The sequence below is a fragment of the Cariama cristata genome, unplaced genomic scaffold, assembly GCF_000690535.1.
Source record: "Cariama cristata isolate BGI_N322 unplaced genomic scaffold, ASM69053v1 scaffold16985, whole genome shotgun sequence".
NCBI lineage: Eukaryota > Metazoa > Chordata > Aves > Cariamiformes > Cariamidae > Cariama > Cariama cristata.
Window position 1 is genome coordinate 393 of NW_009615966.1, and position 27,444 is coordinate 27,836.

At 42.1% G+C, this 27,444-nt stretch overlaps 1 protein-coding gene across 1 annotated transcript in view; it reads left to right on the forward strand.

The window, feature by feature from the left end:
- Positions 1–1,298: 1,298 nt before the first annotated feature.
- Positions 1,299–27,444, forward strand: part of TTLL5 (tubulin tyrosine ligase-like family, member 5) — a gene marked incomplete at both ends in the record, with an annotated part of 79,119 nt that continues 52,973 nt past the window's right edge. The window contains 10 exons of the mRNA XM_009700008.1: positions 1,299–1,408; positions 3,289–3,371; positions 4,188–4,294; positions 4,870–5,000; positions 5,569–5,651; positions 7,661–7,730; positions 8,025–8,109; positions 23,779–23,880; positions 24,008–24,099; positions 26,189–26,296. Coding sequence (XP_009698310.1) covers positions 1,299–1,408; positions 3,289–3,371; positions 4,188–4,294; positions 4,870–5,000; positions 5,569–5,651; positions 7,661–7,730; positions 8,025–8,109; positions 23,779–23,880; positions 24,008–24,099; positions 26,189–26,296 — 971 coding nt within the window. The remainder of the gene's footprint in view (positions 1,409–3,288; positions 3,372–4,187; positions 4,295–4,869; positions 5,001–5,568; positions 5,652–7,660; positions 7,731–8,024; positions 8,110–23,778; positions 23,881–24,007; positions 24,100–26,188; positions 26,297–27,444) is intronic.

Consider the following 27,444-nt stretch of genomic DNA (forward strand, 5'->3'; position numbering starts at 1 on the left):
ACAGTAAGGCAAGCAAGCCCTGTGGCAAGCACAGAAGTCTGCCAATTATTAGCTAAATAGCAATAACAACTGTAAATTCAATCTAGCACATTCCAATCAAATCTGTCGTTATCTTGAGCCCTTCATGCCCCATGTTGGGCACCAAAAGGACTGTTGTGGTTTAGCCCCAGCTGGCAACTAAGCACTATGCAGCCACTTGCTTGCTCCCCCTCCACCCCCCTGTTTATTAGCAATGTGTGCTATCAACCATGCCACAGTATCTTGCAACCCATGGCATCACTCTACTTGAGTAGTAATTACTTCTTGCATGATCACCTTTGCATCCTGTAAAGTTCCGACTTCCTTTTCCAACTCTCTCATTTTATTCTGTAATGCAACAACTTCATGGTCAAGAGCTCTAAGACTGGTAACTAATAACCATCCCAATCTCCCCACTAACTCGCGAGAAGAGTCCGATGCTGCTTTCCATGGCAATCCACACATAGCTGTTTCAGTTGTCTGGGGGGTAACCACAGCACTGTCGTCTATTTCAGGCCATGCTTCCAGCAGAGCCAGTGTAGCCAGGAAAGTGGCCACAGGGGTCCAGCACTCAGCACCGGGCCATCCTGGAATAAGGGAAGTCACTGTTGTAGCCTCCTTAGTCCCCGACTTTTTTACCAGCTGCGGCGTGCTTGGTCCTGGATCCTGCTGACTATGCTAAATGTGTGATTCAGCACACGCAGGGTGCAGGAACAACCACAAAACCACGGCTGAAGTGCAAAGAGTAAATTTTATTTTTGTTACCTCGCCAGCTGGGAGAATCCCTGAAGCAGGATCTGGGCAGAGGCACACAAGTGAGAACGCAGGCACCTCGGAGCTCAGTCCTTGCTAGAGGATTGCTGAACCTGCTCTTTGTGCCTGTTTTTCAGGGATTCGTGCAGGCGTAGTTTACCACTGTGCTTTGATGTTTCCCGCAGCAGGGCAGGAATCTCAAGCATGTTCGATAGGGTGCCTCTAAGTCTATCACAAGCCTGTGTTATCTGAACACAGGTGTTCTACTTGTCAAACGCACATGGATAGAGAACAATTAGAATGATATATGTATTTTTGTATACCCCAGCTGCAAGTCACTTGAGTGTGTTTACAATCCTCCTTGCTAATCTTCCATTATTTTCCCACAGTGTATTTGCCTGTGTCTTGCCGAGAGGCTAGGTGGGTAAGCATGGGCGAGTGTGGAAAATTGCGGTGTTTTCATTGTGAGTAACTGCGGCGCGTATGAGGCTCAGCAGTTGCTTATGCTGACTATCTTGCCGTTTCAGGGATCATCCATGTATCAAGTGGACTGGTGGCGGCTGCAGGCGGATCCCTGTCTTGGTGTTTCATGCTGATGCCATTCTGACCAATGACAGCTACCTCCGCCTAATTGGAGGTGGGTGCAACTATGTGCCAGCTTTTGGCCAAAGGCGTGAGGTAGAAGTCTCTTACCTGGATGTTCCCTTCTCTTTGTTGGGGGGAAGAGGACATCGTAGGAAGGAAATCATGATCCTCTCTTGTCTCTGAGCGCTGAGATGTTCGGAAACACTTGATCAATTGGTGAATGTTTATTGTGTCTTTGCGTTGGGTCCTGGTGTGTTTTGAATTGGAACTGTCTGCTTGCAAATCGAACTTGGAGGCCATGCTAGAAGTTAGGATCAGAATATAAATTCACTACTCTCTTGCTAAGAACTTAAAATCAATCATTGCAATGAGTTTTGAGAGGGTTTCTCTGGAAAATAAAGCAGCCAACCCCACAGTTGTAAGAACAGTAGTAAGCAGTAGTAACAAATCTCTGTGTCTACAGCGTCACAGCTGCGAGCAAGGCCATATGCAAAATGATTGCTGCTCTAGCAGGGTTTGAGTTGGGAGACCAAACCTGTCTAGTGTCAAATAAGGGAGAGCCTCTAAATAAGAAGCAGAATGGTTATAAATAGTCATGCTGCATTGCAGGAGGTAGTACTTGCGGGTGTGTACAGCTGGGAGCTCATTCTGGATGTGCTGAGTTAGAGAAAAGCTAAAATCTACGCAGCTTGTTTTTGTGAAGATGCTGATGCTTTCTTTCTTCTCTTGCTTCTCCCTTTCTTAAGTAATTGGTGCCCTCATTTCTAATATCCTATCCAAGCAGAAATGCTTCTGACTCATTGGGGTAAGGGGTGGACAAGGTGATTTGTGTGTGGAAACTCCTGATCCTTTTCATGTGAGTTAAAAACATACTTGAATGGTGGCAGAAGCTGATGGTAATTGTAACTTGTATCCTAACTGGAGTGTGGTGTCCCTTCTGCTTTTTCTCAGGAGGTGGAGGCTTTTCGTGGTTTAACAAGTCGACTGCTGATTAGTGCAACTTGTTAAATTTCCTTGACCTTAATCTGGTCCCGGATTATGATACTACTTACTCTTTTTTAGCCTTATTTTTATTGGTAGTACATATTTCCTGAGGTTTAATCTAATCTTCATCTTTCTATTCTCGGTTTGAACCAATTTGTAAAGTGCCTTTTCCAAGTGATTCTGTATTCTAGCATTGCAATTTCTGCCTCTACTTTCTTTGAACTCTTTTATGGATTGCCACATCCTTTTGTATGATGACTGGCTTGCTACTTGCGTTCTGTTTATCTTATACCTCCAGTGCTGCTTACTGCTTTTGTTTTTGACTTTCTACTTGGATAGTGATTTTTCTCTTTTTCTTTCCTTGTCCTATTTACTTTATTTCCCACTATTTTTCACATTTATTTATTGGAAGATCAGTACAGGTGGATGAGATGTGACCAAAAATTCAGTATTTTATATTGGGTTTTCAAGATCTGAAAAGTGATCATGTAAGCTAACCATGTCAGTGAGGGGCATATAGCATAATTACTTTTAGCTAGGAGTACCAATCTTGAATAGAGAAAAAAGCTGAAATCATGTTTGCAGTGTTATAAAGTAGTCTATATAAAGAACTGTTCTAAAAGAAAAAAATCTGGGCATTTATTAGGATGCCCTGTGTTTTGGTTTAATATGGTAGGGTTCGGTGGTGCAACAGTATTAGACTGAAGGACTGATGTAAGTCAGTTCAATGCCATCATTGGAGTTAAAGTCCCAAGAGATGGACAGGCATTTCTTATCGCCTTTTGCCTGTTAAGCGCTGCTACTGTGTGGATGCTCCATTGTGGGTTAAGTGCAGCTGTACTGTGCTGAGTCCTATGGTGCTCTTCTCTCTTATTTGGTAGCATAGTTAACTTCGGTTTATTATTCTAGGTGCAGACTCTAATATCATGTCTCTTGCCGTCTTAACAGAGCGCTACCACTTGTCCTATAAGATTGTGAGAACAGACAGCCGTCTGGTTCGAAGCATTCTGACTGCCCATGGATTCCATGAGGTGAGTGCAACATACTTCAGATCTGATTATGTGCTGGGCTGGGAGGTAGTGATGATGATTATGTTTTGGGGTTTTTTGTGTTTTGCTTTGTGTTTTGTTTTTTTTCTTTACTCTGCAGGGTTAGAACCAGAAAGTTGCTGTGGACCCCCCTTGAGGTTGTGGGTTTTTTTTCCATACTCTGCAAGTCAGACAGGAAATATGTTGCGATTTTGTTCTCTCAGAGAAGTACCCTTTAGCCTTAAGCCTGCAAAATCAGGGGAAAAGGGATGCTGAAGTTGGGTCATGTGTTTTTTCTCTTCTTGCTTTTAAAGTGTCATCTCACACCCTTGGGAAGATCTGAAAGGATTTAATCTCTCAGCCTTTGCAAACTCACAGAAGTGTTGATGTAGTGTTTTCACGTTTCTCTTCTAGTATCTGTCTTGCTCTACAGAATGTCCTATGTGCAGCTAATGACAGTTTGAGAGATGTGTGTCTATACTGGATTTTCTTCTAAATAACACCAAGTTGAGGAATTGGTCTCGCAAGTTTCCTGAAGATATCTAAAATGCTTTACAAATTGGGTTTAAACAGTCTATAAAACAAAACAAGTTTCTTTAGAAAAATATGAGATGGTTATTTCCCAGCACAACCGTATAGTAGCTTAGGACAGGACTGTGGCTAGAGTTGCCCTAATATTAGGGATGGGTAGAGGAGATTGTCTTAAACTAGAATTGCTTTGGTCTCATAGACATAAGGTCACAGTCCGTAGGACAAGTGGTGGTGCTTTTCATTAGTTCTATATTTTTATGTATGTGGTGTTTTTATGTTGCTTTTTAGGTGCACCCCAATAGCAGTGATTATAATCTCATGTGGACAGGATCACACTTGAAGCCCTACTTGCTGCGGTCCCTTACAGATATTCAGAAAGTCAATCATTTCCCTAGGTAAGACCTTGTTACCATGTTTTGCTGGATACCTTTTTACTGGTTTGCAAAAATCTGAACATAGATAGGTCTAAAAAAATAGACGATACATGATACTGTAAAGTCCCAATGCATTGGGACTGTGCCACATGCTGTCTTCATTCTAAATGGTCTTTGGGGTTGTTGAGAGGTAGTATGTGAGTTGAAGTGCTTGTCTATAGCCCAAGTTCTGGATTTCTTAATTACTTTTTTTTTTTTCCTTTATTTTGTGGTATAAGTAAAGTATTTGGGGCTTTGGGTTCTTAGTTACAGAGATAGTCATATCTCACCTGCTAAAGTTTACAAACACCATTTTGACAGTTTGCTGTGCTTCAGTCTGTCTCGGAAATTGCAAGAGATGCTGCAAATGAGGATGGATATTAATACAGCCATAGGACAGAGACAGTAAAACTGGAGAGTAGTTGCAGGTTAGGGTTGAGACATCTGACAGGGCTACAGATGCTTTAGTAACTAGGATGAAGGGTCGCTGTGATGTGGATTTTTTTTTTTTTAATGTGGGGGGAAAAAATAGATAGTCTCTTCTTTTGGGACTTCAGATCATATGAACTAACACGAAAGGACCGACTCTACAAGAACGTCAGTCGTATGCAGCTGGCCCATGGATTCAAGACATTCCATATCTTACCTCAGACCTTTATCCTCCCGACAGAGTATCAGGACTTCTGCAGTAAGTGAATCACTGATGATGCCCAGAATTAAAGCAAAATAACTGGGTGAGGGAAAGGGCATTACTTTTAATATCCCAACCTGTTGATGGTGCCATTGGTTATGGCAACAAAATTAGAGGAAGCTGGAAAGACAGTGGAAAAGGCCCACCTAATTTCTTTATATAATTTCTACTCTACTGTTTACTCCATGCCTGCATAAGTCCTCAAGAAGCTGATGTGGGCTAAAGGCTCCAGAACCGAGTTTTTTTTGTGCAGAGTGTTGTTGATGATCAACTTCACAATATCCCCACAACTCTCTAATATCTGGGAGTACTGAAGAGAGAAGTACCGAAAGGAGGCATAGGGCAGAGAAATGAATCTATCGGAGCAACAGGATGGGCTTCAGGGAGGGGCTGTAATAATTGCAGTGAGTCCCAAGCAGTAAAATAAGACATGAAAAAAGTAGACTTTGATCTCCTTATGCAGTTCTCTAGAACTTTTACTGTAGGCAACATTCTCGATTCTTGCTCATCTGTAAATAAGCAAAATGGAAGATGTTTCAGACTTGTGCTATTTTCTTTTAACCAGATACCTATGCTAAGGACAGAGGCCCATGGATAGTGAAACCCGTGGCCTCTTCCAGGGGTCGAGGTGTCTACCTGATAAACAATGTAAGTGTTTAGCAGAAGGACTGCTCTTCAGTAACACTGTCTGCAAAATTATGCCAGCTTCCAGGCAAGGGGCATGGAAACACCTAACCAGACACTGGCCTTGCTCTGGATTTCAGCCATGTGTTGGTGAGCAGTTCAACGATCCTGAGCAGCTGGCAAAGCCTGTCTGGGCCTATGCTGCATACCCAAAAGCAATCTATTTCTTTGTATGCTGTGGTTATCTTGCAACCTTCTTTCAAGTCTTAGTTTACTAGGAGCAAGTTCGTGCTCCCTGAGACAGTTTAGGAAGCTGTACTGCTTCATGCTTTCCTTGTGGCTGACAGTAGGCTGGCCTCAGGAAGATTCCCAGAACTCTCCTTAGTTTCCCTATGTGACCTAAAAAGTCCTCAAACAGTCTCCTTGTCTCCCTCTTCCCCCTGGAAAAGATCAGTTAAAATGAAACCTTGTGTGGTACAGTCTTAGAGCTGTGTTATCTAAATGCCAGTGTGCCCTTACTGAAGTGTAATGGGGATGGTTCTTTGAATTCAATGTGCTGGTTATAGTGTCTTTTGCCCTTTTTGGGCTTTGCAGGGAGTTAACTTGTTATAGATAACAAATATATCTGGGCAGGAGCCAAACAGATGAGGGGATTCCAATAAATATTCTCAGCAGCGAAACTGACTGGTGAGTCATTTTGTTTTCACTCAAACCCCTTTAGTCTCCCCTGCACTGAAGGGGTCATGCTGCCTCATCTGTTCTCTGCTTGGATCATTTCCCATAAAATAAGAGAGCAATTCGCCAAGTGTATGAGATAAGTGTTTCCAGAGCTGCACTCAGCTTTTTCTTTGCTTGAAAGAGAGGAACGAGCTCAGGCTTATATGGCAGTTGGCCATGAACTGGGGAAAAGACCCTTCTGGGACCAGTCTCCCTTTGTGTATATCTGTTCCAGAAATGCTTCAGCTAGTTTGACCCAAAGACTTCAGTTTCCTTCAGTGTGATGCCATTAATGGAGTGTCTTCTAGAATCTCATCACAAAAGTGTTTAAAAACAACAACAAAAAAACCCCAGCAAAATGAAAAACCTTTGAATTTCTCTGATCCATAATAAATCGGGTTGTCACTTTTGTGTGATGTGCTGAGGGAACTGGAGCTTTTTCCCTCACATTGTCTGTGTGCACTCTATGTGCTTAGGCTTCCTGCTCATGATGCTGGTGATGTGACTGAATACATGCAAAACTGAATAAGGGCAGGATGATGGGATTCTCTTGGCTCTTTTGCAAACTGAAGGCAAGAAAATGTTTTGCAAAAAACTGTTAGTATGAGTAGTTAACTGGTTGCAAGAGAGAGGCTTGTGTACAGCAAAAAGTAAAAGCTCTTTCAACGGATCCCATGACTGTGATGCATATTTGTCATAGAGCTTTCTGTTCTGAGCTACAAGGGTAGCATCTTCCTGGTACAGTAGCCCCTGCTGTGAACCTAACCTCAGTAGAAGGTATTTACTCATGTAGGCAAAAAGGTTGGATACCAGCCCAGGATACAGATATAAAGATCACCAGTTGAAGAGTCATTTTCCTCACTTGACTTCCTTACCAACGGTAGTTACATACTCCTTCCAGTGTCTTCTAAACCCCTCCTCCATGTGTCTAGTTAAACACTTGAGAAGCAAACAAAATGACAGCCACTTCTTAGATGTGCTTTTTTCCTGCCTGTTTTATATCATTGCCATGTGGCTGTTAAATCCGTATTCTACTCTAATGAGCATTTAACTGCAAGATGCAATGTTTTTGGCAGTTTTTTTGGCAATCTGATCATTCCCAGGCTTCTGGTTAGGCTCTAATTACCTTAAGTATGTTGTGACTGACAATGGTGTCTTTTCATTTTGTTTTTGTTTCCTCCCTCCCTAGACATAGTTGTTGGTACAGAGTGACTTTAGGAGAGAAAAGTTGGAAAAAATGGTGGGTTTGATCTAGTCATCTTCTTACTCAGTAAGCCTCCTGTTTTTTCACTCTTGGATTCTCTGTTCTTCTATAGCCAAGCCAGATTGTCGTGGAAGACAACATCCTGGTTTCTCGTTACATCAGCAACCCCCTGCTCATAGATGGTGAGTGTGCTTAGGAACTGCTTTTTTCTCTTCCCCCAGCCCCACACCTGAGGATCTCTGCAACCTTTGCAGGAATTTAGTTGAATAATTGAGTGGTCTATCTTCCTCTAGTACCAGAAAAATGTAACTAGAGAATTCCTTGAACTCTGGAATTTTTTCAACTGGGAAAGCTTCAGGCACCTATGTCAACAGCAGATAATGGCTTATTGCTCTCAGGGTCTATTGAAATTCCTCAACTGGATACTATGTCTGAAAGATGTTTGCAGTCACTGACTCTTGACAACTGTATTTCAGATTTCAAATTTGACGTGCGCCTCTATGTTCTGGTTACATCCTATGATCCACTTGTCATCTATCTCTACGAGGAAGGATTGGCCAGGTAGGGGAGGTTTATTCTTTATCAGTGTACCTGCACTTGGTGATCCAAAGATGTTTTGGCTTGCCTCTGTGCTCCTGACACAATAGCAAATGAGGGAATTGCCAGTTGGAGAGTTCTGCAGAATTTAAATATATGATACTTCGTTATGCTGTGTCCCATCAGTTTTCTTTATATAACGATTATAGCATCTTTAGTGAGGGACTTTATTATATATGTAATAAATAAAGCAAGCTTTCAACTCTTAAGGGTTCAATGGCCACATACACTGTCATTGACATGTTCATTCTCAAGGTTGGATTCTTTTTGAAACCTCTTTGGACTCTTGGTGCCTTTGTGCCCCTTCTCCATTCTCCAAGGTGAAGGGAATCTAAACTTTCTCAATTTCTGTTTAATCCTAAAGAGAAAAGCAGTTGGAGACCTGTTGTTGGCTGTATTGGCCTTTGTTTTAATACTTTCAACTCCTCTTCTAAATTTTAGGTCAGTATTTATATTTTCTACAGTATTGAGTAAGTGGGTTTAGACTATTTGACTGTTCTTACCCTGCAAGATGTCAATTTTCTTTTGCGTGTAAGTCATGAATGATACTTAAGATTCCCAGGAGGAACACTTATCTGCCAAAAGTACCTGTTTCTCTTCATCACAGAAGTTTACCTAAATACCTGTTTGTAGTAACTAATAAATTTGAAATTATCACCCCTCAATTTCCAACAGACCAGAAACTTAACTGTAGTGGTGTTTGAGAGACAGCATCATAGGACTGTCTTCTGCAAAGGTTTTAAGCAATGCTGAATCTATCTTACAAGCACATCTGAGGTACCCAGAAAGAATATCTCTAGGGTTCAAGCCTGCATGGCTCTGACTTAGACGGCTACTGGATCCAACTTATCTTTATCGAAAACAGATATGGAGTCCAAAAGGGTACATTAATAATGATCCCACAAGAAATATCCTCCTTCAAATTGATGGACAGATCCCCTTCAGGTGTGTTGTGATGTGCCTCTGCCTGCAAAGATAACGTGAACAGATTGTTTCCCTAAAGTGGGGTAGGAAGGGGTAGCTCATCTTGGTCAGTGGAAAACTTGACAACTACACTCACTTTGGAAAAGGAGCCTTAAACATGCCTAGCATGCAAGACTTTTCTCTTGTGAATCAGCAATTAAATTGTTAGTTGCTGATATTGCATATTAGTGGAAAGTGAAGAGGGAAACAAGATCATTGATTGTGAATATATGAGTAGATTACTAGGAAGTTCTGAAATGGTCAGTGCATAACAGGCCTCCAAAATAGGATTTGCACCATCGTTAATATGTTAAAGGTAGTTCTGTTGATCTTCTTGTAACAAAGGAGTTTAACTCTGGAAAAATCCATCTGTGTAAGAGAGAACTGTTCTACTCTGAGGGCAAGTGTGCCAGTTCCATGATAGACAGCATTTTTGTCTCTGACAGTAGAATAACATGTTTTGCTTGAGAGGGAAATATATGTGGGGATGTGTATGCTTTTTTTTTTCCTCTTTTAACAGTTCTAGTTGTATTAGAGGGGTGGGGAAGGAAATGAGGAAGGCAACAATTATATTCTTTTGACTGAAATACACTGGTCAGACAGTTCTAGTGAATCCCTTAAGATAGAATCATCAAATTATTTAGGTAGGGAGGGAAGTCTGGAGGTTTTTAGTCCAACCTCCTCCTCAAGACAAGACCTTCTTCAAAGCTTGGGCAGGTGCTCTACAGCCTTAAAGTTTTGAGTATCTTCCAAGAATGGAGATTCCATAGTCTTTCCTGACAACCTGTTCCAACGCTTGACCATTCTCACTGTGAATATGTGTGGTTTTTTTATATCTAATCAGAATTTCCCTTGTTGCAGTTTGACTGTTGCCTCTTGTCCTTCTGCTCTGCACCTTTTGAGAAAAGTGTGGCTTTGGCTTTATAGGCATGCATTATAAACAACAGTTTAGATCTATTCTTAGCGTTCTTATCTGCAGGCTAAACAATACTTTTCTCCTCAGCTTCTCCTTGTACATCATGTTGTTCAGCCCATTTTAATAGCTCTCTGCCAGACTTGCCTCACTTAATCAATACTTCTGCTTGTACTGAGGGGCTCATAACTGGACATGACGTTCCAGATAAGTGTCCAGTGCTTGCTAAGCACTCACAAATAAGAGGTATTAACCACTTTCCTCAGCCTACTGGTTACACTCTTGTTACACCCTAGCATGTAGTTAGCCTTCATTGTTGCAAAAGCAAACTGCTAACCGATGTTCAGCTTGTTGTCCACCAGGACTGCTTGTCTGTTCTGCACAGCTGCTTTCTATCCATCCATCCTGTACTGTTGAACAGGGTTATTCCTCCCAGGTGCAAGACTTCTGCATTTGCTTTTGCTAAAGTTTGTGAGGGTTCTGTTAGCCCATTCCTTTAGCTTTACAGAGGCCATTTGAGCGCTCAGCTCTTGGGCCATGCCATCCACTGTTCTCCCTTTGTCCCTAGAACCATTCATGTCATCCTAGAAGTCATTCAGGAGGCATCAGACATGATTTGCTCTCGGAAAATTTGTGCTTGCTGTTCCCAATAATTGTTTTATCCTTCATATGCCTGGAAATACCTTCCTGAAAGATAATAGTCCAGGAGCTCCTACTGGTAGCAAGACTGTAGATCACCTGGGCTATCCTAGGTAAAAGGTCTCTTGAAGCAATGATGTGATTTCCTTGAGTTTGTGAGCCAGTGTCCCTGCTTGATAACCTGGATGCTGACTGGCAGAATTTCTTTGTTCTTTTGACATTCAGAATATTCATCTCTAGAGCTTGAAACAGTGTTGTAGTCAACTCTGAGAAAATAAGTTTTCTTTCCAAGTGTCCATCCAGAATCATCAGTCTTAACAGTTTGGGACTCTCCATCTTGGTAAGATCCAATGTGGCAGTAATATTTGCAAATCACTTCTCAGTGGTTTAAAATCCTTAAGAGTCTTATATGTGTTTAGATTCTGTTTGTTTAAACTATAATCAAATCTAGAGCACGTGGTGTCCACATACATGACAAGTGGAATGTATATATACGGGACAGCACAGTATTACTAATGGTAGTTATCCTTTCCTTCAAATTGCATCTCATCTTACAGCTCTCTGTGAGAGGTAGGTAGTACGTGGAGACTAGCTGTGGCACTAGATATCTTAATACTGCTTAATGTGATGTGGTCAGCTGTACCAGTACAACTGTGGGACTGGTGTAGAGGGAATAATAGGATGTTATTTCTGGTCCAAGGACAGTCCTGGCTCTGGAGGGTAGCTCTAGCTCTGTTACTGTTACTTGCCCGGTGAGCAATTTTAGCTGTAGTGTCAGCTACGGCTAAGGCTTGTAGCAAGACTTGTAGTTGAATGCTTTCACGTGATAGGTATAAATGTATTGCAGCCAATATCTCTAATTACTCTTAAACTTTTCCCTTCCATGGCTGTAGAGTTGGTATGTTTGTGCAGCAAGGACTGGCAAGCTGTCTTTGGAGGACAGGACTCAAGCATGAGCAGAGGTTGACAGAAAACTGTAGGTGGGCTGTTCTGTATGGCCTCCAGGTGGCACTGGTGGTCTTTAGCTTTAGCGGTTTGGATTTTTCCCATACCCTGGATTTGCAAATTGGATTGGTGAGAGGTAAGGAACCCTGAGCTACTGGATTCCTATTTAGCTTTTTTGGCTTTCATTTAACAGTGCGAGTTAGGTGCTGAGAGAGACCCTTTTATTTCCTCACACAGTGTAATGCTTTGGTTTAAAGCTGGGACAAAACTTTAGCTGTGGGGGGAGGGGGAATGCCTTTGAGAGTAGAAGCTGGGTTTTATTCTTTGCTTAAAAAACCCCCACACTGCTTAAGAGTGGAAGGAATTTGTAGCAGAGAACTGGGAGGTAAGATCAGGGCCTGGAATCAAAGGTGGTATTGAAGCAATCTAAAGGGAAACCCACCAGCAGAATAAAGGAATCTGTTTTCGGGACCTCTGCTAGTGCTTGTGGTGCGCTATGGTGGCTTCCACATTTTAAGTTTTCTTTCTGAAGGTAGGTAGTCTCTAAAGTGTAGTCAGGGTGACCTCGTCTGGGTTGTTCTTTTAATTTTCTTTTTCTCTTTTTCTTACTATGTCTGAAAGGTAATGTTCCCCTCCAGTGTTATGCTTTGCATATTCCAAGTAGAAGAGGAGCCTGACTGTTTCAGTAAAGTTGGTGGCCTGTACCAGAAAAGGAGTGCTATCAGGAAACGATAAGATGTGCCGATCTTTAAAAGGAACAGACTTGGTATAATACACATTTGTGATGTTTGACTAGACACTTCCTTAGGCCTGGTTTCGCTTGGCACAGCTAGACTTGTCAAGACATAATCTAGAGTGGAATTTGAGGCTTCAGTGCCAAGGAAGAGAAAGGGATTATGGATCCAGCATGTGTAACTTGTGTTTCACTTTCCATGTGGAAGAGTGAAGAAAAAATTTCCTTTGAAGGAGTTGTTAAGGATATGTACCTAGAGGTGTATAACAAAGCCTTCAGCTGTTGTTGCTTGATTTGTGCTGGAAGTACTCAATAACTGTTTGGTTTGCCCTGGCTGAAGTTCTCTCTTTTTTTTTTTTTTTTTTAAATGCAATTTTTCAGGAAGATCTTGACCTCAAAGCTTTTTCTGTTTATCCCCTAAAATAATATTGAGTAGAACTTAGGAAGTGCTGATGCTGAGTAGGTTTCTTTTATAGCTATTTCCACCCAACTTTCTGTGGAATAAGCTGTATTTAGTAGGAACAGAGACATAGGGACAGAGCCTTAGGTAGCAGAGTCAGGTATCAGACTTCTGGAGAGTTACTAAGAACAGTATCAGTGAATGTGCTCTATGTTTTCATTACAATACTACTTTTCTGATCTTCCCTCCCTCAAACTCTATCAAACCTCCTCTTGCATATTTTGGGCCTGGTCCACCTCTAGAAGGAATGCTGCTAATAGATTCATTTGGGGATATTCAGTGATCTGTTTGGAGGGAGTGGGGTGGGTTTTTTTTCCTCCTTCTCAAGGCTTGAAACAAGACTGAAGCAATGCTTAAGGCATAAAGCAGCACTGGGTGGCTTAAGATCCTTGTCTGCTGAATTGAAAAATGTGGTATTGAACACTTCTTTAGTACCTTTTGAAAAAGAGAAAAAAAAACCAACAAAAACAAGAACACGTAGAGAAAGTATGCTGCTGTACATCTGTTAAATTGGCAGATGCTTAGTAACTTGGTGCTGGAAAGGGCAATTATTGCCTAGATTGGCCATCTGTGATTCACAGCCTGTGAATAACTGTAGCTGGGACCTTTGCATTGAAGATATAGGTTTGGAGAATGAGATGGTCTTGGTAAGCTTGCTGCAGGTTTGCCTATGGGTGTAACTCAATCATCTGATCGTATGTTAAAAATCTAGGTAGTTTTATTTATCTGAGACTTCGAAAATATGTGATGGAATATATTTATTGATATACTTTTTATATTGTATGAATAAGAGGTGTATTGTTAATAAACTACAGTCTTAATTACAAACTTTGACATACTTTTGAAGGTGACTCACCAGGCCCAGTTATGTGGAAGTCCCAAGTTTACTCTTAGAGCCTACTGTTGAATTGGTGAATTATACTGGGTTTTGGAGGGGCATCCGTGCAAGGAAATAATAACAAGCCTGACTTGTGTCTGAAGTACAGCTGAAGAGGACATGGGGCCAGGAATAGCTTGTGCTGTTTGTGAACCTTCCCGGTTTTGCCAACTAGGGATGCCTTTCTCTCTCCCGCCTGACTTTCCCTCCTTCTGTGTAGCTCCTTGTGGGACAGAAAGGAGCCTGGTGAACCTCTCTTGCTTGGTACCTGCAGACATAATGTGGACTTGACACATGGTGTGGGGAGTTCATAGTGAAATAGCTCCTTGTTTTGGGGAGGCTTCTCTATAGCCTACTTTTTTGCTTAAGCTACCAGGTTTAAGCAGCCTTATTTCTGAGCCTGTGTGGCTGGAGGGGTCCTAGCCCAGCAGGAACTTCTTAGTCAGATTTAGACTGAATTTGAAAAATAGATTTAAAAAAAAAAAATGCAGTACTGAGCTGAAAACCAAATGTTGTTGCAAAGGGCCCAAGGAGCAGCAGCTGGGGGAGACTTTCCAGAGGGACATGAGAGTTTCTGTCATGGCAGGGTAGACAGCTGGGCTTCACAGCAGCTGCCCCCAGCTGCCATCCTGCTGCCTGAGCTCGCCCCCCTCAGCCTCACAGCACCCCCTCCTTCAGTAGCCTGGCTTCCTAATTAGCACTGGCTCCGCTGGGATATTTACCTTTTCTGTGCTGGATTCCTGTGGTTTCCAAAGAATTCAGGTGCTCGCTTTGAGCCAAGGAATTCGCATTACCTCACAGGCTGCACTTAGGCCAGAGCTGGCCTGAGCCACAGCAGCCCTGTCCCCCTTGCAGTAACCCCTGCCTGGCAGGCCCCTGCTTCTTAGGGAGCATAACTCACTTCTACATGGACACCTGGCATCAGATACAACCATTTTGGTAGACATCGCCTCACACAGAAGCTGTGGAGCTGTGATTTTCAATAGATGTCCCCACAGGATTTTGCACCAATGGATAGTGCATTGAGCCAGGAGACTTTCTGCTGCTACCTTGCTTTTTGGTTAAGATAAGCAGGGTTTGAGTCACTGAGGGGAAATAATCTGTATGTTTATGTATATATGTCTTTTAATAGAAACTTACTGCCTGTACAGACGCATGTTGCCTGATTTTAGACAATGTGTTTTTCACCTTGAATTTTCTTCTGCAAAATGGGGTGGTTGGGCCTCAAGCTGCTACTGTTTGAGAGTTGCAAGGAAGCCTACTATATATATTTTTATACATACATAATTTAAATATTTTTTTATATTTTTAACAATATATATATTTAATTCATGGCCTAGTGATGCCCTTCTGGTTCCCATGGCAGGTAGCTAGACACTTGTGTGTGGTATATGATGTGACCCTTAGTTAGGGTCCTTGGACAGGGGTTTAATTTTTAACAACCTGCTCTTGTTGAACTTCATCAAAACTACTCTTTTGGTTGAAAGAGTTGTTTAAAAAAAGGAGTGGAAAAATGACTCCTTGAACAATCTTTGTATATCTTGCGGTGTTGTAGATATAATATTCACATTGCATGTCACCATTCTCTGGTAAAAAGAAGTGGGTCTTGCTAGCTTCAGCAACCTGTCTTCTTAATGGCATATTTCAGGAAATTCTGCAGGAAAGGTAGCTAAATACTAACTGGCAAATTAATTTTTGATCTCTTCTATAGACCCCTTCCTCATCTTTCATGTTCCTCAAGTTACTTCCCTCCCCCAGTCTTTTGAGTGTGTCTTTGGGTAGCAGAGAGTTGTCTACCCAGGCATGGTGGGTCTCTGAGTATAACTGTGTGACCCTACTGTTGTGCTTAACAGACACAGTAAGTGTGAGAAACAGAATAGAAGAGGTTCACTGAATTAGAGTGGCTGAAGTTGGAAGGGCCTCTGGAGGTCATCTGGTCCAACCCCTCTGCTCAAGCAGGGCCACCCAGAGCCAGTTGCCCAGGACCATGTCCAGATGGGTTTTGAATATCTCCAAGGAGGCAGACTTTGCAACTTCTCTGAGCAATCTGTGCCAGTGTTCAGTCACCCTCATGGTGTTTCCTTATGCTCCACAGGTTCAAAATCCTGTTAATGGCAGTACAGAAGTTGGAAACTTGCAAATTTGTTATGAAAAGATAAAAAAGGAAAATAAAGTGGTTTTTTTTCCTGTTCTTGCAGACAGCTGGTAAAACTGCTCCTGGATCTTATTCTTTAACATAGTACTGCTTGAATAAATTTATCTAGCTTTGTTCAGAGAAACTCTGCCATCATAGAGATGTCACCAAAACTCCTTTTCATATTTAGTAATTCTCTTACAAGCTTTGGCTCCTATTCATACTCAGTTGCTAACTGACGTATCAGGTGGATGGATGGTATGGAAAATACTCCTGTTGGAGATAGGGGGATTGTGGTGGTCTCTAGACTTCTGTTTTCTGTCTTATACTACAGGGGAACTGGGTCCCAGGTGGCATTTTGGAGTCCAGGCCTTGACAGTGTTAAAAATGGAAGTATCTGTAGTTCTCCTCTACCAGTTCTAGTCCATTGAACAATTTCCTTAGGGTGTCTTGTTTCTTTTTATCCTGATTTTAACAGCAATCCATGGGAACCATAAAGAGAATTAAGTGGTGCAAACAACTTTCTATGTGGCCTTAGCTCCCTAAATAGAGCGGCAGCTAATAGACTGACAGCGAAGCCAAAATCTAATGCATAGGTAGGGAAGGGAAGAGGGACTGAGAAAGTGACTCCAATCATAAAATGTGAGGAACGTGCTTATAGAAAGACTACACTGGTTATTTCCAGGACATGTGGGCAGGAACTCTGTGTGCAGTCATGGAAAAACCTATCATCATGTGCTCTTCCTGTAGCCCTTGTTTGAGAGAAAAGGGATTAACTATTCCTTCCTTTTTCCCACTCCAGGGTCTTTTCTCTTCTCCTCCTCCTTTCCCAGGCCCTGACTAGATGTCTCAAATAAGCATTCCAGAGCTGCCAAGTTTCATGCAAACCCATGTAACATCTTATGTAAATATTTAATGATCCAGTTTACGTATTTCCAAAATGACTTGCATATGACAAACTGTACCTTGTGGTCAATTCATTTCCTGAAGTAATGCTGGAGATAAGGCAAAGAGCGGTATACAACCCCTCGGGTAGTGTCCTGCCTGCATGCATGACAGTAAAAGGGTAGGTTGTTTGGGTTAAGGCAGTGTAGGGGTGTGGGTTAGAGGCCAATCAAAGTTTGGCGTGGTGTGGTGGATTTGAGGATTTCTAGAGATAAGTATGGGCTCTGTGACATGTTTTGTAGATTGCTAGGTCAACAGGAAAAAGTGCTGCCTGTCACTTGTGGAGTAGGTGGCCTATTGAAGGTGGAGGTTCAGCTTGCTTATTAGGTTTATAGTGAACTCTGACAAGATGGGCAGGGAGGACAGTAATCTGTCAGTGTCTGAATGCCAAAGGTCGTTTTTGACAGAAGTCTGAAGCATGACAGTGAGGCAGAGAGCTGGGATGCCTCTAGGTGATGTACTGTTAGTCTGGAGGTTGAGAGTGTTTGTGGAGTCTGAAGGAATTAGTGAGGATTTCTCCCTTGATTTTTTGGTTCCTGCTGCCCAGGCCATCTGCTGCCACTACTGTGACCCTACTGCATGCTTTTGATTGCGCTTTTGCTGTCTCCGATCCAAGACAAAGTGCAGCCAGAGGGAAGGCAAATGTGCTGTTGTGGAAGGTGAGCTCTGTAGCAGCGTGTAGTTGCTGGTAAAGGGAACTGGTTGTTGCCTTCATCCAAGCTGGCATGTGCCTCTGACTTGGCTGTGACCAGCTGAGACATGAGCAAGTGTGTCAGAACGATTGAATGTACGAGTGTCGCTTCTCCATTCTAAGTTTTGAATTTGGAAATGAAGGGCATCTCCTCTGTCCGGCTGAGGAAAGAGAAGCTGCAGTGTAAGGGAGGGAGGCTGCCAGGGCTGTTCACAATATGATTGCTGCTACTTCTGCCTAGGAGACTGTGTTGCTGGCAGCAGTTTGTGTGGAAACTGAACAGTGCACAGTCAACCTCGGTTTAACCTTTCCTGTTTCCAGCTGTAGTTTTAGGGTAGAAGTTCTCCCACAATATTTCTGTTTAGAGGCTTTTGGAATCTAATCTCTTGTGTATCATGTTAGTAGGTGTCCTTAATTTTCTTAACTTATTCCTTTCCTCAGATTTTAAAAGGACAAGATTCATTGGAAGGGGATGATCTTTGAGAGAACAGGACTGCAGTAAGACCAAGGAAAGAAGTTAATGAAAATGAGTATCTTTGATATCACTTGTTGTTCAATTTAGACAGTCAATACAAGCGGTACATAACATCAAGACAGGGGAAGTGCTTCCAATGTCCTTGCTGCTGTGAGTTATATTATCTCTGTGTAATCATAGAATCATTTGGGCTGGAAGGGACCTTTAGAGGTCATCTAGTCCAAACCCCCTGCAGTGAGCAGGGACATCTCCAACTAGATAAGGTTGCTCAGAGCCCCATATATATGTAATACATATCACAGAGGTGCCCCAGGTTAATGCTGTGATAGGGGACCATTCCTCCTGCATCCTCTGCCTGTCTCCCCCCTGCCCCTCCCGAAGTCCCCATTGGCAGAGGAAAGAGAGTTCAGTCAACACAGGAGAAATCCAACTCTGAAAACTTGTGGTTAGAACCTGCATTATAGAGAAAACAAATCTGAATTCAGACCAAAGCAGAGTTGATATCCCTCTGATGGTGGATACAGAACAGACATCCATTGCTTTTTTGGTTACCTCTATAATATTTCACATTGTTGACAAGAAGAACTGCTGGTTTAGATGAAGTGGGTTCAGAAGAATGCACTGAAGTGGCAGGAGAACTTTCTGTCTGACTAATAGTGGAAAATTTCACCTGTTGCTAGATATTTTTTTTATTTGACAAGTCCTACAGGAAAATTCTTTGTAAGAAATCAAAGCAACACGGATGCAGTTGTTGAACCGTTCAGACCACACAAACTTAACTACCAGTGGTACACAACGGTGTTAGGTGTGTTGGGTCTCTGCATTGCAAAGCCTATGGAGTAGTCCAGAACTTGGACAGGATCAGATCACAGTGGGGGACTGAAACTTGAAGCAGAGCAAGAAAGAGGTGGTGTTAGTGAGCAGAAGATAGTGTTTTGAAGAGTTTCACTTGATAAAATAGTCTCCTTTGGCTGAAGATGCACTTCTGCATGTGGACAGAGCCTCCAGTTTAGGAGTACTCTTGGATTCCTGGCTGATTGCAAGCTCCCACATAGCAGCATCCACAAGTAATGCTTTGGCTAGGAAACAGCCCTGTCCTGGCAGTTGATGACCTGGCCTCTGTTATTTGTGCCTTCATCACTCTTTGGCTGGATTATAGCAATATGAGATACCTGGGCATGAAGCCTTCAGTACTTAAGAAAATAGCTTGTGCAGAATGTTGCAGCATGTGCTTGTAAATTGTGTTACTGGGAAAACATCAGGCTTGCCCTTTATCTTCTGTGCCACCTTACCATATAGTTTCTAAATTGCTTTTAGAATCTTGGCCCTTATCTTTTAGGTGGCAAATATTCTGTTCTTAGAAGTTGCCCGAAATGGGAAAAGAGCAGGGGGCCCAAAATCCGAAAAAAGCAGGGGGCCCCAGAATGAAATTGGAAGAGAGAGGGACCCTGGAATGAAATCATCTTCTAAAAGATTATAAGATTTCTCAAGAGTTTATTCTAATCTCAGGTTAACACCTAGAAGGTTTTACAAGCATTGAAGTCTTCCTACTTTCTGCTCTTACAGTAAGGCCTGTTCCTATGACCTTAGTGTTGCTAAAAATAACCTGTAAATTTCTGTTGAAGCAAGACATTCTGTAGCATGCAAGTCCCTTGTCTTTCCTGGAGAGAACAAGTGTGGTGGATGAGTAGCCTTGTTACTACAGCGGAAGAAAGATACAGTGAAGTATAGTATGAAAAGCTGTAGAACTGTAGAGTACCGAAGGTAATCATAACTAGTATTTCAGTGGTAGTAACACTTGCATCCCAAGCAAGTGCAAAACACAGTGTAAGGGGTGTGGGCTATTGCCAGCGTTGTACTTGTGATCTGTCACCGTTCTAACATCCAGAGGCTATTTACAGAGGCTCTAGAAATAATTTGGATTTTCCATTTGCAGGCTTGCACTTAGCATGAGGCGAGTAAGGCTGTCAAACCAGCTCCTGGCGAATGTATTAAGCTGGCATTTGATTCTGCTGTTTAAAGCTTGGGGTTTTTTGATAGTAGATTTGAGTCGTTTAATACTTTGTTTTTTGGTTTTTTTTTGATGTGTTGCTGAACTGGCCCATGATATCCCTTAAGATGACAGCATCCTAGTAGAAGAGAAAGTTTATGTAGTAAGAGCTCTAGAACACATTGAAATCCCTTCTGAATAATCAGTTCATGGAAGTGTAAATTCTGTGGGCATGGAGCTCAGACCACCTAATAACTAAGGACAGTCTCTGTAGAAGGAAGCTAATGCAAGCATTTGCAAGGTAAAGAAATACTGTTGTTTAGAAGTATTGTCTATGTCTGCCGGGGTTCATGTCCTTGTATTTCTGATTATGTGCATAATTAAAAAAATAGGAAGCTGATAAGCATGGTAAGCCTAATTGCCCTCTGCTTCAAAGTATTGAGGGAGCCATGATTTGTGAAATAGCTTGCTGTTTGTGCTCAGTATCTTCCAGGATCTGGGTGAAAGCATACTATCAACAAATGCTTTCAGTATGCTGCCAATAAATGATTGTTAAGGTGGACATGATGAAATCACATATTTTGTTCTTAATTATGTGATAGGGCTGCTGTTGCTATTTTCAAAACAGAATTGCTAAATCCAGGAAACTTACAGTTAAACTGAAAAGCAATTCAAATACTTTAAGCTGTGGAAATATGTGGAAAGGGGATCCAAACTTCCAAACCCTTTTCTGTTGCCAGCTGGTCTGATTTCATATGTAGTTAAAGCTCAGAAAAATATGGTACAAAATCTTTTTCACTTTTTTTTAACCTTACTGCTTAGTTAGTTACATTATGGAAGTGGTTGAGAGTTTTTGGTTCCCCCCCGCTCCCACCTCTGTATTTAAGGATAGATTTAATCTGATGAGCGTCTTCATGAGTTTGCTGGTATAGTTCTTGTGGAGAGAGAGAAATTTCTTAAAATGATTACCAAGTGAGGGCAATAGTGGCTTCATTTTCGCTGAGAAATAAGATTTTCTTTTTTTGGCAGTTCTTTCTAAAGGAGGGACTTTTCTTGTGTAACTTGTTAGATATCCTTGTATAGTTCAGCTTCTTCTGAACTTACAGAAAATAATAGGAGAAGGATGAAGAGAGATGACTATTAATAAACTGAATTGGGGATGCATTCTTTACTAAACACTAACTTCGTTGCACAGCCAGATGCTCCAAATTCCCTTCCCTCTCTCCCTCTTCCATGTTTCTTGACCAGTGCCTCTCTTTTCCTGTTTTGAGGCTTCACCCAAATCTACTCTCCTTTTCTTGCAACTAACCCTGCTCTCCTTGGTACTTGCTTTTCCTCTTGCTAGTGCTTCATAGGATAGCATATGTCTGACTTCCCCTTTACCCTTTCTTACTCCCCTTTATCTCTTTTGAGACATTGGCATCTTAAGCTAGTGTAGTATAGAAGTGAAGAAGGAGGTGTTTTTTCTCTTGTTGATTTTTTTTTTTTGCTTGTTTTTTTGAACTAGAACATGCTCGCTGTTACGAGCTGTGGTGGTTAGCAGTGGCTCATACTGGTCATCCTGACAACCAGATGCTCTGGATTCTGCTCTTGACCTTTTGTTTCATTTATTTTTCTCTGAAGTCTGAGGCCTAAAATATATATATTGAAAGAAGAATTGATTACATGCAGAATAAGAAAGTGATTGCAGTTCTAGATGATCACTGTAGGTCCCTTCCAACCAGAACTATTCTATTACATTATATTTAACTTGATAGGATGTCCTTGTCTGGATGTAGGATCTTGCAAATGTCACCACAAATAGTAGTATCCTCTGCATAATTAATTTTTTTTAAAGTTGTTTTGTGGCCTGCTCCTAAAATGTAGACACTGCCCTCTTTCTGTCCTGACTCCGCATCCTAACACCCTTCTTTGTTATATCTGAAAGACGGTGTACTTGCATCTGATTGAAAGTTAATTGGTATCTTTCTATATTTGCTCAAGTGGCTGTTCAGTCCGATCTGTGAAGTGATCTGACTTGCCTGTGGCTACGTAATTTGTGGAGCAGATAAGTAGAGTGGCTGGAGTGTGCAACTGAGCAGGTGAGGAGCTTTCAACTGCAGTGGATCCTTAGGCTGACAAAGGCTGATCATGCAACTACACCTTTAGAAAGCAACTTTTGCACAAGATGTAATTTAAAACACTTTAAATTGGCATGGCGATCAAGAGAAACAGTCCTGCAATCTTCCTGGCTGCTGTTTCCATTCTGAGCCTTTCCTTTTCTGGCACAGGTATATGATCAGTTCACCTCTGGCTGCATAGTGCAAACTGGAATGGAGAGCTAGCATGGGCAACTGTAGTGGCAGTTGGTTGCAACCAACTCCTTCCCCTCCCTGAGAAGCTTATGTTGTTTCAGCATTCATTCAACGTCTTCTTAAAGAGGTGTGCTATTGATAAGATTACTGTTCAAATTACTTCAGTGCAATTTTGTGCAGTATTCCTGTGCTCATTCAGGGGCTTGTGGTGTCCATTCTATTGTGTAACCACAAGCATTTTGGTACCTATGCAGTAAACTGATCTGATTTGATAAATAGCTTAGCAAAAAAGGCTGATTTTAGATTGCTTGCTGTGCAGGACAGACACTCTTGTGCTGGTATTGTGCAGGTAAGATGAAGGTGGATAGCTGAGGAAAGAGAGTACGACTATCTTAATTCTGTGTGGCCACTGGAGAGGAAGGGGGGGAAAAATGCTTATCAAGTTACAACTTTGTAGCTGGATCAGAGAGCTAATCTACCTTTGTCCTTTTGCACCCTCCTCTCTCTCACATCCTGTTCCGTCTGCCGCCTCCTCAACACAAAACCAAAAAAAAAATAATGAATCCCTCAAACACCTTACAAACAAAATCCTGGGCTATTTTTCATTTGAATCAATTCTTTGATTCATTTCACACATACATCTTTGGTAGTGTATGGCTAAGGGAGTGGTGATGGGGTACTTGGTTACAGTACAGGTAATGCCTTTTAATCAGGAGGTTACCACTGCTTCCATAATAAACAGGCTGATTTAACTGTAACAGTGTTTATATGGAGACTAAATAAGCTTGTAGCAGTGTCTTGCTCCTGATTGTGATCTTCCCTGCAGTCCCTTTCCTTGCATGCAGCTAAGTGACACCTGTAAGATACGGAAAGACTGTGTAGTCCCTGAGAATGACAGCACCCTGGAGCAGATGCTGCATTGTTGGGCAAATTGGTCTGGCCTGCAGGTTATACCTGGTTTCTTGGATGCCTGTTGAGAAAGAGGATTGGCAGTTGTAGATTGTGTAGTTATTGGTGGTAGAAATATGTTCCCACCCTCAGCCTTTCTTTAAGGTGTCCTTGGAGTACACAAGTATTGAGCTGTTCTTGTATGAGACTTCAGGAAATATTGACTGTGGTATGCATATGTAGTATGATTGCTCTGAATGTGTGCATTTCCCAGGACCAGTGGATCTTACATATTCATGGTAGGTGCTACTGTGAAATTGAAGGGGCTGTGGCACTGACTGTGTGCTGAAGTGGCTTGTTTGGCTAGAATGCCCAAGGACCACAAATCTAAGCAGTCGAGTTAAAAAATGTGCCTAGCATGATGTGTACACTGTTAAGCTGTGAAAAATCCCGGGAGAGCAAATAGAGCTCACTGCTCTAAGACACTGAAGAAGAGGCTAAACGTACCTGGATGTGGCCCTTGAGAATAAACTGTATTTTTTGTGAGGAGAGGTTGCATTTGATGAAGTCTCATTACATGCATTCTCTTCCTAGCTGTCGTTGTTAAGTGGTCTGTGTAGTAGGTCATATTTAGCAAGTATGTCACTTGTTCAAGAAATACCGTGAATCTTTGTCCCTCTTTACAGATTTGCAACAGTGAGGTATGACCAGGCATCCAAGAACATTAAAAACCAGTTCATGCATCTGACCAACTACAGTGTCAACAAGAAGAGTGGAGATTATGTCAGGTACTTGGCTGGAAAATGGAACTTGATCTCTAGAGGTTGGATCAGTTTACCTAAGTTGGTCTAAGGTTGGTGCAAGTCCATGGAGGTAGGCCAGTGGTGTCAACCTGCTACTTTCATTTATTTTTAGCTGTGATGATCCTGAAGTAGAGGATTATGGAAACAAGTGGAGCATGAGTGCAATGCTGAGGTACTTAAAACAAGAGGGGAGAGACACCGCAGGTCAGTACAGATCTTGTTCTTTTATTCCTTTGTTGGATCTTAATCATCTCACTAGTGTGAATCCTAAGAAGTTAGGGAAGAGCCCCAGTGAGTCCCATTTAGCACCAGAGCAGGGTGGAGTGAAGCATTGTTCCTTACAGCTTACTCACTAGAGCTGTGTGTTTATTCTCTATCCCCAGAGACGAGTCCTGTCCCCAGAGATAAGGCCTGCCCCTTCCCTTTTGCAAATAATATTCTGAGACTTTCTCGGGGTGTATTTCTTAATATGTTACCTACATTTCCCGTTTCTTAAGGTCATTCCATTCCTTCTAAAAGCTTCCCTCCCTCTACTGCTCCCATGGCCTGTTCAGTCTGATGAGTGACCAACCTCTGGAGAACTGTGCCAGTTTGAATGACTCTTGGATGTGGTGTCATCTTTCCATGGCTCAGGTTTTTGCTGGGTGTTTTCATTTCAGTCTGTTTCATATAAAATAGCTCCCTCTTCCACACCTTGGCCGAGTCTGCTGGGAGTAAATGCATCTACAGAGCAGAAGCCAGGTATATCCTTTAAGGGATAAATTACCTGTGATACTGAGGCATCAGTAAACACTACTGATGGCAGCTATGCCCATATTGCAAATGTTGCCAGGGAACACTTAGATGTTGGAGGAAGGGGTTTGAATCTGGCTTTCAGATGGAAGTAGACTTTTTTCCCATCATATGTGTGCATGTCCAATCACTTGCACCATGTGTTTTCAGTAAGCTGTGTATACGTAGTTGGTTATATTGATATATTTCCACACCCCACCCCAACCTCAGGTATAAACATGCACTCTTAATTACTAAGTAAATTGCTGAACAATGCAAGGAGGTTTCTCTAATTATCCATTACAAGGCTTCTTGCACCTTTCTCTGATGCATCTGGTTCTGGTCATAGGGAGGCAGAATGCTGGCTGGAAAGTGCTGGCCTTATCTGGGCTGGCAAGATTTTTGTGCTCTGGGATGTTTATGTGCACTTAGACATTCCCGTACTGCGTTGCTTCCACTTAGTCGTCTTCTGGCACAGAAGTTCACATCTGAATTTGCTTGCATGCTCCTCTGTAATTATTCAGGTCCCTGCATGTCATCATCTGAACATGAGAAATAGTAATTGTAGGCCTAAATCGAACTCTCTAGTCAGGTAGTTTGTACTAGATGTTCTTTGGGACAGCCAAATGTCTGTGTGGGTTTGCTGGAAGTCTTATGTGTTTGCTTGTGTTCCCTTTGAGAGGTGGGGAAGGCTGTCCTATCATCCCTACTAGCTTTTCAGACTAGGAATCCAGTGTTTGTTCATTCCTTCCTCCTCTCACTTCTCCATTGCTTGTCTTTGAAAACAGAAACTAAGTGTAGTGTTCGTTCTATTGCATGACTCATCAGAAGCCCAGTGTAGAATCCAGGTTTACATCTAATGTGCATCTTTTCTTGCCTTTTACTCCCTCTGTCAGCTCAGATCCCTGTTCCTGAGGTCTGTTTACAGGCTCATGCAGGAGCTGGAGAGAGCTTCCTTACTGAAACTGCAGATTATCTGTAGGTCAGCAGGACTGGGAACTGTCACCAGTCATATAATTTTGAAATGATTTGTGAATCATGGTATGAGAACAGCTGCTTTAGAGGAAGGTGCAACATCGCGGAACAGTTATCTTATAAAAGGCCACAAGAAAAATTTTTTATCTTAGTGGCTATGGCTTATTCTCTGTAGTTTAAGGGCTTATCTCACTAACCCACTCTTGTTTAATCCTTCCTAGTACTCTGAGTGGGCGCTGATCAGACTCCAGCTGACTTGTGCTGATGTGTTTGCCACATGTTTCTGCTTACTTGCACTGTACATATACTCACTTTTATCATTCTCATTTGCGAATTTTTTTTGCACTAGGATAGTTACGCATATATCTATATACTTATGCTTGCATGGATTTCCAGACATCGTTGCTTTGTCATCCGTAGGCTCTCACGTGCTTTGATTCACAAAGATATCTGTTCATATGCATATTCTCATGTTTTTCTAAATATTGTGTGCTACTTCACAATCTACTTTTTCCTTTTTTTTTGTTTTCTCCTCCCTTCCTTACAGCACTCATGGCCAATGTGGAGGACCTGATTATCAAGACTGTAGTTTCTGCTGAGCTGGCTATTGCCACAGCTTGTAAAACTTTTCTTTCACATCGTGGCAGCTGCTTTGGTAAGGCACTGGGGGCATCTTTGTTGATTGACTGTTGAGTACTGTTTGAAACTTCTAGCTTTCTGATGCTACAGAGAAATGTGTATTCCCTATTGCAAGGAAGCCGGATACTGTTTTTTTTTTCCTCAGTGTAGACCTCTGTGAGGACAAGGGAAGTTGAGTCACAATTACCCCTGTGCTAGTGTTGTTCATCAGAATCTCATGCTAGAAAATGGGATGATGAAAAGGGACTTGAAAGGGAGCTTGGGAAGTGTTGGGAAGTTGAAATTATTGATCCACTAGTGCCCTTGCAAAGGATGGCTGTGGATGATGAAACATCCCTTTAAAGAATTTAATAATTTCTGTTCAACCATCTAGCCCACTATAGTTCTGAATTATTGTGAGGACTAGGAAGGAATATGTAATACAGTGCCTGGAATGATGGTGGTGGTAAATGCTTCTGGGCTTGTGCTTGTGTGAGAGTATCGCATGGTGGCGTCAAAGCCTGTTTCTGGCAGAAGCTGGATGCAGAACTATGTGCTGGCAAAGGGGTTTGAGAACTCACTGGCAGCAGATGCTGGGATGAGGTCCAGAAAGCAGCGGCTGGTACCACAGTATGCCTTCTCCCGCTTTCCAGTGGCTGCTTCCCAATCTTCCCTAAAGAGGCCTCCTTCTGCTCTTAGCCAGCCTTTGCTCGTGTGGATACACGCACAAAGATGGAGTCTCGGGGCAGGGGAAATGACTCTAGAATTAATCTCACTCAGTGCTTAAACCAAAGACCAAGCTTGACCTAAGCTATCCTGTGTTTAGGTGTTGGGATTTATATTTAAACTAGCTGTGACAAGTAAATCTGTTCGTGTGGTCCTTACATTGCACTTGGGTGTTGACAGTTCTGTGGCTTTCAACACCCTAACATAAATGCTGTCATCTTTGGATATTTGGGGGTGATCAGACAGTCAAGAATCAAGGAGGAGCTGTGGCTGATACGTTCTTTAGTTACCTGCCAAACTAGCTACCTCTCTGGCCTTAGCTTCTCCTGACTGACTCTGATGCCTTTGTTCAAAGTTGGAGAACCTTGGCATAAATGGGGATTTGTGAGTTAGATAATAGTTTTAGTGAAGTAGCAGTTTATCAGCTACTCCAGAAATATCAACAACTGGATTAAAAAA